At 56.0% G+C, this 11,270-nt stretch overlaps 1 protein-coding gene across 1 annotated transcript; it reads left to right on the top strand.

The window, feature by feature from the left end:
• Positions 1 to 2,910: 2,910 nt before the first annotated feature.
• TMEM54 (transmembrane protein 54) lies at positions 2,911 to 10,876 on the top strand. Its single transcript, XM_074934248.1, has 6 exons — positions 2,911 to 3,123; positions 5,042 to 5,235; positions 7,136 to 7,195; positions 8,058 to 8,246; positions 9,044 to 9,175; positions 10,056 to 10,876. The coding sequence occupies exons 1-6, from the start codon at positions 3,111 to 3,113 to the stop codon at positions 10,146 to 10,148; spliced, it is 681 nt and encodes a 226-aa protein (XP_074790349.1). The 5' UTR covers positions 2,911 to 3,110; the 3' UTR covers positions 10,149 to 10,876.
• The last annotated feature ends 394 nt before the right edge of the window (positions 10,877 to 11,270 follow it).

Here is an 11,270-nt window from a genome sequence, read left to right as displayed (position 1 = left end):
TTCCTGACTTCCTCACCTCTGGGTTGAGCAGCTGCCCAATCAAGAGGAAGGGCCTGACCCAGAGACCAGGATTCTAATAAGGAATGAGACCAGCTCTGGGGCTGACTCGCGTTAGCCATGTACCAGGGACAACTTGCGGGAGAAATGGGGTGAGGTGAAGCAAGTACTGTATGTAATACTCCAGCGCCCCCTACCAGGGAGTGCTGGGAACTGCAGTAGTGACTGCCAACTGCCATAGTTGAAAGGGGATAATAGCCCACACCCTAAAGCAGGAGTGGGGATTACAAAACCCTGACACAAGCAATAGAGAAAACAGATGTGCAGATCCTGGGCTCAGCTGAGGAAACTTTTCATATCCTCATTTAGTCACAACTAGTTCTGCTGTCATCACAGGCATTCTGAACATACCTTGTTTTCATGATCTTTGTAGAGAGTCGCTCCTAGTGAGGAGGGTGGTTGAATGTGGCTTGGTGGCCACAATGGGAGAGGCACAGAGGCGGTGGCAAACACCGTGATCGAGAGCAGGTAGCAGGGTTAGAGGGACCTATGTTTAGAAACAGGGCGAGGTGGGGGAGCCACTGGATTATCCAGTAGCACGCAGACCTAGAATCGGATTAAGGCTGTGTGGGGTGATATGGCCCTGCTTCCCAGGCTGTGTGAACAGTCTGCAGTATTTCACTCACCCCTGAAGTCGATAGCTGGAGATGGGGGGGAGACCTGCAGATACAGAGCTGGGAACTGGGTGCGGCCGCAGCAAGGATGGCAGGAAGCATAACTGCACAGCAATAAGCATAGAGACCAGAAGTGGTGGCGGTGAAATGTTTGGCGGCACGGATTACATTAGAACTTGTAGCTTTGGGAGCATGACTTTGGCAATTGCGAGTGAAGAAAAGACATGGGAGAGGACCACTTCAATCATGAGTCTTTCACTCCTGCCTCCCTGCTTTCCTTTTGTCAGCTGGTTAGGTGGAGTTTGGGCATCTTTCACACAGAAGTGATCTTTGTTGGTTGGTCTTCTGCTCCTGTCCCCATAGAGGTGCAGTGTCCTTCACCTCAGTGCGTATCTCCTTCACTGTGTCCCGTCCTGTCACCACAGGAGACCATACAGTGCAGGATGGCTGCCTAGTAAGGAGGTCTTTGTTAGGCAACTCAAGTGTCCGTAGGAAGGAAAAACTGAACAAAGCCTTACACAGGGCACAATGCAAGGCAAGTAGTAACAGGATATCCCAGATAGAGGAAAGAGTGCCCAGCAGGCACTGGACATCCACGGCACTGGAGTAGGAGAGAGGCAGTAGTAACGAAATGATGGAGAAATTTCTAATGACTGAGTAGGACAAGAGGTGGGCCCGGAGCTCAGACTGAGAGGTGAATTATTAAAATGTCTGTCTGGCTACATGGTGGCACCTGCCTAATGCTGTAGCTGTGGAAGGATTTTGAAAATACCTTCTTAAATAGGTTATGCCACTTCAGTAAGAATTCAACTACCTCCTGAGTTCTTTCATTCACAGCTTGGCTGTGTTTCTAATGGAGATTGCACGGGATAAAATCCTGGTCCCATTAAATTCATGGGAGTTTTGTCAGCTTAGGGCCAAGATTTCACCCATACTCTACATTTGGAGACTTGATTTCTGGTTTCTTCTCCTTGTGGGCTCTGATTGGAACCACTTTCCACACAGCTCTTAAGTGCTGGATCTCTCTGGTGCACCCATCAGTGTCACATCTAGGCACCGAGAGACTTCAGAAACTGTAAACCTTTTGAGTAGGAAGGTTCTGCTGTGAAACGAGTGTGTGCAGGCTCTCCTGGGAGCTGAAATCCCTGGGGGGCTGTGCTAACCATCTGCAAGGAGAAATCCACAGAACATTAGCAGCAAAACTGCTTAAAATTGAGCGAGCGAGTGACCTAAGATGCCTGGATACATCAAAACCGCCTTGTGGTTTGGGGCTGTGACAATGGAACATACAATCCAGCTGAGCTTGTGACCAGCTGAGAGACCCTCCCAGCTTTCGTCCAAGAGAGGCCCTGCATGCACCATGGGGTGATATGTGCTGTGAATACCCAGCATCGAATCCCAGCAGCAGCCCTGTGTGATGGACAAGTGCGATCAGGGTTTGATTTATGGTGGGACCGAGCATGGTTATTGCTTGTGTGGGTCTAGCAGGGTTTCTGTGATCAGTGTGTGAAAGGATGGCTTGAGAGCGGCAGTTGTAGGTCCCCAGGGTGGAGAGAGCTGAATCCTTGCTCATAAAAGTCAAGGAAACCATGGAAGAGCCCTCCTAGCATGACTTCAGCTGTAAGATGCATGAGGGAGCCTTAAAGCCAGCACTTCCTGAAGAATGTTTAGTACACTTTTGGGGAAAGCCTATGTGCAAGTCAGGGGAGGGGTAGGGTGCAGGGTTGCTGGGACAGGCATGACATGGTGACCCTGGTACAGAAATGTCAATAGAATCACCACCCTGGGATAGGGTTTGAAGTGTGCAGTGTTACCACCTTCAAGATGGGGAGGTCAGCAGGGTGGGTGGACACCCCCAAGCAAGAAGACTGGGGAGTCCTGGAGATTGCCTCCCACCTACATTCAGCTGCCAAACTCCTGGTGTAAGTAGCAAGTTGCCTGCATGGTATAAAACCCCTATGTTGGGATTTCTGTTAAAACTTTACTCATGTCGGGGGACCAGCTCCCTCGCACCAGAATCCCACTGCACTGCAGACTGCCCCTTTTGGCTGGGAGCCAAGGAACCTGGAGCCACAGGATCACACGGGAAGCATGCGGTGTCTGGCCCATCTGCAGGGAGAGGCCTACATACCTGATCACTGCAGCCAGGAGATGGGAGCTGTGGTGGGTGGGGTTTGAGCTCTGAATCACCTTTCCTGGGGAAGGTGGAGTTTAGCCCTTTGTTCTGGCATGGGGAGCTAGTCAAACAGGAAGAACAGATTTAAAACAGTTGTGGGAGGGTAGCTGCAGCTGGGACTCAGTGCATGGAAGAGCCGTGCAGGTAGGGCAGGGAGTGCCAGGAACTCAGCCTGCCTCTTCCTGCTCACGGGGATGAAAGCAGAGACTCCTTAACATGGACCCTCTTTGAAGCAGCAATGGCCTGATCTGAGAGCTGCCAAGATGTGTCGGCTGGGTGAGTGGCTTCCACTTTCCCCAAAGTGAAAGGGAGGGGTAGGAATTTCACACCCTTGTCCTGCTGGATGGGCTCGGGGGTCAGACTGGAAGGGCAGTGGTGGATTGGAGACTGGTGGGGCCTTATCTGCATCATCCTGTGGTGGGTTTTTTTTCTTTCTCAAAAGCCTTCTTGTAAGAGCTTGGTAATGAGGAGCCCCAGCTAAAGCTGGCGAGGTGGCAAACGATCAGTGGGGTTGCAAAGGCAAGAAATGAGACTGGGGATCAAAGCCCAGATCTCATCCTGATCACAGGGAGGGGGTGACCACAGGGTGTCACCTGTGTGCCTGCAGGATTCCAGGGGCAGTCCTGTCAGCTGGTCACCAGAGGCCACAATGTAGCACTTCTTGCTTCTTCGGCATCCTTCTCCATCTACAGATGGGGAAGCTAAGACACAGAATGGGCAAAGTGACTTGCCCAAGGCCACCCAGTGCCTGACCGAGCTGGGAATAGAAGCAAAGTCACCCAGATCCCCCATCTGTGAGCTCTGGCCCCGGTGGGGAGGCTGATAACGTCACCTCCAGAAAGCAGAACGACTGTCCACACAGGAGCATCAGGCTGTGCTATCTCAAAAGGCTTTGCACCAGGGTCTCCAGCCTGTGTCTGGAATCGGAGTAAGAAAGCCCTGCCCCAAAGAGCAGTTCCTGTGGTCATGGCGGGTTGCTAGGATCACATGAGTTGTGAGTTCTGTTTTGCAGAGTTGTAAGCCCTAGTGTGGAGAGGGCCTGGGCACCCTCCCGCTCATACCCCTTCGTGCTGGGAGGGGAGGCGATGATCTCTTGGCGTTTTGATGTTTAATGTGTGGTTAATCTTTAAAGAAATCTGTTTGTTTTGTGGGAAGCTTCTGATTACAGAACTTCCTTGTCCCTTTCTTGGTCTCTGTGCTCCAGGGCCTTAGATCCACCTGCTGGAGCTCTCTGGAAATGGGAACTATCGATTTCTCCAGGCACGGAGCTGCAGGAGGGTCTGCTCTAGCCCGCGCTGCTCCCTGCTATTCGTTCCATTCCTCCTGTGAGGACAGAGTGGAGCAGGAGTAACTGACCTCCCCCCAGCAGCTAGGGCCCCTGAGGCTGGGACTGGAGTATGGGCCTAGGGAACCAGTGCTCCTGCAGTTCGTCCTGCGGGGAGAGGCTGGGAATGGACTTTCCGAGAGGCCGCCTGCCTGGGGCTCCTGCACCCTCCGAGCTAAGGACCCCTGAGGTGGAGTGAGGGTTTGCACCGTTTAGTCTCTGAGTACAGCTCCACTCAGCTCTTCCACCCTATCCCCTGCTCACTGCATCTCCGAGCCCCTCTGGAAGCCTTTGTAGATAGATTCACTGCTCTGTGCCTTGGGGCTGGACTGCCCGGAGCCCCCCACAGCCTTGTTCTCTTCCCTTCCGGTCCTCCCTCTCTTCAGTCAGCGCCGCTCGCCCTGTCCCTCCGCTCCTCTTCTGTTCCCGTGCTCTGTCTATCCACTCACCGTCATGAGAACGCTGCCCCGCTCGGCCAGGCGCTGGTCGGCCACGTGGAGCTGCCGGGCGCTCCCGTGCCAGCCCTGAGACTCCACTGGCGGGTGTGGGCCTGGGACAGATCCTGGCTGCGCTGTCCCAGCTGTGCCTTGCCACCCATGGGGCACATTCTCTGGGACAGGCCCTGTGGCAGCTCCAGAGTCCTGGTCAGGAGTTCGGAGGGGATTTTTTTAGGGCATTACAACAGCATCAGTGCGCCTCATGGCTTCCTCCGAGCCCGCTCCACCCCTCACGGCGCTGTCAGCGGGGCTGTAAGGTCCTTGGGGCAGGGATCTGTGGGGCTGTGTTTGTTCTGTGCATGCCCATCATGGTGCTGCCTGGACCCCAACTAGAGATGTAGCGGGCTGAGCCCCTCCCTTCTCTCCTGCGCAGACACCCTTGATCCCAGCAGCTTCCAGAAGCTCCTCATGAAGACAGGGCTCATCCTGATTGTAATCGGCCACCTCAGTTTCATCTCCGGAGCCCTTGTGCACGGGACAGTGCTGCGCTACGTGGCAAACCCCCAGGATTCCATCTCCCTGCAGTACGCCATCTCCAACATCATCTCGGTGACCTCGGCCATCCTGGTACTGCTCTCCTGGCATGCTGGCTCTGCTCGGGGGTGGGGAGTCTACGGATAATGGGGGTAGAGGATGCTCGTTAGGAGGCAGGGGAGTGGACGGGCCATAAGATGTGGTTTAGGGTCTGGGAGGGGACATGGCAGGTTAAAGCTGGGGGGTAGGGGGGGAAATGCCTGTCTCTTTCCAGGCTGCAGGCATTTGGTAGGAAGCCCCCTGCTGAAGTAGAGGCTGACGGATGGGAGATCCTGCAGGGGACCAGTGGAGTGTGGGTGCAAAGACAGCACTTCCCTTACCCACACGAAGCCTTGCTCTGCTGCCTCCCAGGGCTGCCCAAGTTACTTAGTAGGGCTGTCAGCGGAAAGCACTCGGCTTTAAATGCCGGACATGACTGGTCCTGGGAGCTGTGTGGCCAGAGATCCCCCTCCCCACCCCCACCTGCAGTTTCTTGCTGCTGTTTAAGAAAACAAAATCTGGCATCAAAGTTTCTTTAATCAGGAAAACAATCTTCCCCCCCCCGAGTCCGGGCCTGGGAGCTGCGGTCTCTTCCCTTCCTGCAGCCCACACGGCTGCTCCATCCCTGCGGATGCTGAAGCTGGGACAGCCCTGGCTGCAGCATCACCCACAGAAACCCCCCCACAAGCCTGATGGCCAGATTCAGCTCTGGTGTGAGTGGGAGCAGTCTGGTTCCCCCAAAGGTACCTAGGCTACATGGCAGCTCTTTGGGGCAGGGACTGGCATGATGGGGCCCGGGTCTAGCTGGAGCCATCCCTGTTAGTCTCCCTGCCAACGGAAAGGGAGAGGGTACTCCAGTGGGTGGGGTGCTACCCTTGGATCTGGGAGACCCACGTTCAATTCCTTCCTGGGCCACAGACCCGGGCAAGTCACTTAGTCGCTTTGCGCCTCAGTTTCCCGTCTGTCCAAGAGGATAATAGCGCTGCCCACCTCCCAGGTGTGTTGGGAGAAGAGAGACATGAAGGACTCCGTAGTGCTCAGATCCTGCAGTCATGGGGGCCAGATAAGTATCTGGATGGCAGCTGGAGCCATTCTGGGCAGATTCCCATGGGAATGTCGCAGCACCTGCAGGAAGCCGCCAGGGACAGAGACTGTCCCAGAAACTAGGTGCTGCCAAGCTGGTTTTAAGGAAAGCTCTAGAACCAGTGAGCTCCGATTCAGTAACGACTGGGGAAAGCTCCTGCAGTGGGCCCCAGTACGGAGCACTCGCTGCCTTTCCAACACTTGCCAACATTAAGCACTTGACAAAAATGAAAGCCAATCCTCGAAAATCACCTACCCCTAAAAAGTCTCTGATTGCCGGGGGTTTCTAAGGCTGCCTGAGTCGTCCCCCCCCACCCCCCCAAGCTGGCCTCGGGAGCTGTCAAGCCGGCACCAGTCCGTTTTTAATTGTTAACCCTAATTATTATTATTATTATTATTATTTCAGGCACTTGCAGAACATTCAGTGACGTGCCTCACGCCACAATGGGGGGTGGGTGAGACTCTCCCCTGGGCCACCCCGCTGCGGTCGGCACGGCAGCTCAGCCTGGTCCCGGAAGGCAAGCTGCAACAGTGCCTCCTTCTGGTTTTAATACCAGCAGCATTTAAATGGTCCCAGCCGGCCCTGAAAGTTGGCACCTTATTGTGGTGAATGCCACCGTGCCTGCTTTCCTGGAGGCAGGCTGCTAAGGGTGGCTGTGCCTGGATTCCTATGGGGCGGCTATTCAGCTGCATCGACAGAAGAGGGCTTGGACGTTTTGATTTTTGGGGGGAGCCAACTGAAGTAAACAGCAAATACTGTGGGGGCAAGATGACCGCCCCCAAGTCCCTGGGGCTTTCAGTACCAGTTATTTCTAGTCTGAGGGGCTTGGCAGAGTATCTCCTCCAGTTGCTGTCTGTGCTTCCTTTGCAGACCATCTCCTGTGGCATAGCTGCGATTGTGCTGTCCAGATACCTGTCCCTAACCGCTCTGGTAAGGACAGCTCCTGAATCCCCCAGTCCTGTCATGCTTCGGGAGCCTGTCCCCACCAAAGGCAGCGCTCTGCTGGGGGAAGGGCCCCTGTTTCTCTCCAGCTTCTCTCGTCTTTCACTCTGGAAGGGTCTGTCTGGGTTCTCTGAGCTTCTCAGCTGTTTGCAAGTTTCCCCTCTTCAGAGGGGAAAGACTTGTTTGAACTGGAGTCTGGGAATGCATTCTGGGAACTTGCCTGGGGCGGCTGCAGCTCCGTGCCACGCCCAGCAAGAGAGAGCTGTGCTGTTTGGTGGCTCCATGCGAGCGTCAAACCCCAGGACAGGCTGGAAGGCTCGGGGACAAGTAGCACGCATGTCTAGGGGTGACGGAGATGGAGGATGAGCTCCCTTCCCACCCCGGGAGAGGGTTGGGGATGGAGGAGGGGGAGGAAGCCTAAGTACTTGCAAACTTTTAAATTAACCTCAGGATTCTCCTTTTGGGGAAACTGAGGCAGAGGCTGAGTCCATCTCAGGGTGCAGTGCAGCGTGACTCACCCACCCTTCAAGGAAAGAAAGGGCAGCTGCATGAAACAAACCAGACACGGCTTATCTGTAGTGCTCTGGGGGAAGGCTGTGGTGGGATACCAGAGGATCTCTCTTAAAATACGGTTGGTCTGTAACCCACCGTGAGTCAGTGGCAGGGCGCTCCCGGGCCTGTGCTCAGACCACGTGGTCCCGTGGTGACTGAATTCCCTGGCATCTGTGTGAAGGGCCAGCGGTGGGAGGGATGCAGACAGCCTGGATGGGTGGCTGCAGCATGACCTGGGGGCCTGACCCCCCGCCCCCCCTTGCTGTAACTAGCTGTGTTTCTCTCTGACTCGCCGCAGAAGTGGGCAGTCTTCTCCCTCAGCATAAGCAGCACCCTGCTCTCGCTCTTCTGCTCCGTGGGGCTGGCGGTCTCCATTATCCTCACCTTCGCCAACAAAGGGCATGCCCTGCTGGCCACGTGCACCTTCGCCAATGTGAAGCTGATCCAGATCTCCCACGAGTGCTCCTTCGACCCCACCGGGGTCTATGTAAGTGCTTGGGAGGGTCTGAAATCCCTGTGAGAGGAGGGGAAAGGCTCCACAGAGCGAGGGGCACCTGCCGCTCTGGCATCGCAGTTTCTGGTAATGCCCCTGGCTCCTACTCAGCAAGGGCAGAAGCTACTGCAGTGAGGCCCTGCTGCAGCTGGGACCTTGGGGGTGGAATACGGGGTGTTTATGGGGTTTCAGGGATTTTTTTTTTTGCCTTCCTCTGCAGCATGGGGGCGTGGTTCACTTGCTGGGATCCCATAGCAGGGGCCTTAAGCGGAGGGTGCACTGGGGACTCTCCCATGCTCTCCCTGCAGCGTTCAGTTCAGTCTCCTGGAATATTAGTCTGCCTAAAGTATGTGGGCTTAATATAGGGGCCTCTGGGTGAAAATGACTGGCCAGGTCCACTTGGATGATCTAATGGTTCCTTCTGGCCTTAAAGGCTCTGATCATGTTACTGCTCCTAATAACACCACCCCTGTGCACCTTCCATCTGGGGACCTCAGAGGGCTGTAGACCCTCGTGCGTTAAATGTCCCAGCAGCCCCGGGATAGAGGAAGTATCATCCTTGCTTTAAAGAGGGGGAGACTGAGGCACAGTGGAGGGAGGGGAAATGACCTGCCTGAGGTCGCACAGTGAGTCAGCGGCAGGGCTGGGTGTTGAACCCAGTGCTAACCCCAGCGTGCCTGTCTTTTTGGATCAGGCCTTTGGGAAGGTGGGGGTCAATGGGACAGCTCCCATTGGCTTTGGTGGGTTTGGCTCAGGCCCCAAGAGATCTCCTGACCCACTCCTCTCCGCAGAGCTCCTCGCTGTCCCTCTGGACCATGTCCCTGATACTCGACGTGGTGGAGATCATCTTCAGCATCCGGTGCTTCCTGCTCACCCTCACTCTCCTCAACCTGAAACTGTGTCGGGGGACCCGCAAGAAAAAGGTAACCCTGGCATGCCTGGTCTCCTCACCCCGGCTCTGGAGCCCCTGGTATACCCCTTCTAAGGGCTGTGGGGCTGGATTCACAATGTCCTATTTGTAGCCGCTCCCTTTGGCTGAATCCCCGGGTTTGTTTCTGCTCTGTGGGCTTTGCACAGGGGGAGATGAAGGCAGGTTCTCAGCTCGCTCCCAGTGCTGTCAATGGGGCTGCTGTAACAGCTCAGGATCTGGCCCCAAGTGGCTGGCTCCGTCCCACCCATTGGCCAGTGTGGTGGTCAGAGCAGCTGGATCAGGCGTACCTTTGTGATACCAGTGACCCCGTCCTTCAGCTCCCAGTGCTGGGAGGTGCCGGTTGGCTATTGTGTCAGGCCCCTCCAGCTTTGCCGTGGGCCAGGCTCACTCCTTGTCAGACCTGCTGCCCATGTAGCAAATTGATCCCAAAGCTCCTCCCACCCCAGCACTTATGGACTTGGCCATCAGAGGGGATCGTTCTGTGTAGCTCTTCCCAGGACTTTCAGCCGCTGTGTGCTTGAGCGAGGCTGTGTTGATACAGAGGGTTTCCTCAATCCGGCTGCTGTGTTTGGGCAGCTTTGCCTGGGTGCCGAAGCCCTGCTGGCCCCCAAATGGAAACTGGGGATCCCACCTCTGTTAGAAACCAGGATCAAAAGACCGAGCTAGAGCCTGGCTCTGTCTGATGTGTGTAACTAGGGATGCCCTGTGCAAAGGACACAGGCTGGGTCTCGGAGTGGATACGCATGGAGTGTTGCCTGATCCCTCAAGCTCTGCGGCCTGTCTCTTAGCCTTGTGGCTCAGTGTCTTGCTTTGAGGGGTGCTCGAGTGCCCGGCTACTCCGGTTTCACACTCGTTTTCCGTGTCGTTTCAAGGTCACGTTGCAGCTCGTCCCAGTGGAGAATCAAGAAGCCAGTGAGGGCCGTGTCCTCCTGAGGCAGGGCAGAGTGGAGACCGTGTGGCTCTGAACAGGTCCGAGGAGCCCCCTGGCACCGTGGGTCCAAGCCTCCGCTCGTGCATCAACCGCATGGACCTGCCCCCAACCAGGCTTTGCTGACCCAGCAACCTCAGTGGCTTGCCTTCCTTCCCCCATTGTTCTCCCATATGCTGCACTGGCCTCATGGCTCATGGGATTCTGCCATCCCAGCCTCCTCCCCGGGGCGGGGCTGTTGCTCAGACCCATTGCTGTAATGAGGGGAGGGGATCTTCCACCTGCTGCCTTAATCTCCTGGCCCTCTCCTGCTTGCTTGGCTGCAGGGAGCGAGTGAGGAAGGGGCTGGGAGTTGTTGGATGTAAACTGGCCTCCCCCAGCCAGGGAGAGACGAAATCTCGCTCTGGGCGTGCCTAGGTCTGACATCATCCCACAAGCAGCTGCACGGAGACAAAACTTTATTCTGAAGATATTAAAAGAACAAAAAGCAACCCCACCCCCACCCCATGCACTCCCTTCGTTACTGGATGGGACGAGCGAGCGTCTGCTTTGAATGGTGCGTGAGCACACCGGGACACGTTGATCTCCACAACCTGGGCTGAGACAGTTGGCAGGGTTGGGGGGGGCGGTTTGTGCTGACAGAGCCCCGCCTGTGGCTCGGGGCTTCTGCCTCTGTGTGAAGTGGGGGCGGCCCTGCTGAGCCCTCCTTCCCCTTGCCAAGGGGATCTGTGTGCAGCCAAAACAAAATACTGATGAACAAAATTATGTGACAGACAGCAGTGGCCTTTAATGTGTGCGCTGGGGTCCTCAGGGCTGCTCCCCATCTGAGCTAAGTGGGGGAAGCTACAATCAGCTGGGAGGTGGGGGGGGGGCAGCCCAAGGGCTGAGACTGCTACCACTGTCTCTCCTCCCCCTGGGCCTTACTCAGCCCCTGCCTTCCAGCTGGGGCAGGCTGTAGAGATGGGCACATCCCCTTCCACCAGGACACTGTCAGGGGTGGCGTCCTACTCTACACGGCCACGTGGGGGAGAGGGCAGGAAGTCCAACTTCTGACTCAGTAAGAGAGGCTTTGCCATGGCCCCATTCTGGCACCTTCCCCCCCCCCCCCCGGCCCCCAGCTGGGCTTTGGCACTCCCAGCTGTGTTGAGAACTAATTTTG

Source organism: Natator depressus, chromosome 19, assembly GCF_965152275.1.
Source record: "Natator depressus isolate rNatDep1 chromosome 19, rNatDep2.hap1, whole genome shotgun sequence".
NCBI lineage: Eukaryota > Metazoa > Chordata > Testudines > Cheloniidae > Natator > Natator depressus.
This window is presented reverse-complemented; position numbering and strand designations above follow the sequence as displayed.

What these genes read in the sequence shown, in the direction of transcription:
- TMEM54 (XM_074934248.1), top strand. An exon ending in TCGACCCCACCGGGGTCTAT is followed by an intron (nt 8,247 to 9,043) that starts GTAAGTGCTTGG and finishes TCCTCTCCGCAG; the next exon opens with AGCTCCTCGCTGTCCCTCTG. An exon ending in GGGGGACCCGCAAGAAAAAG is followed by an intron (nt 9,176 to 10,055) that starts GTAACCCTGGCA and finishes TGTCGTTTCAAG; the next exon opens with GTCACGTTGCAGCTCGTCCC.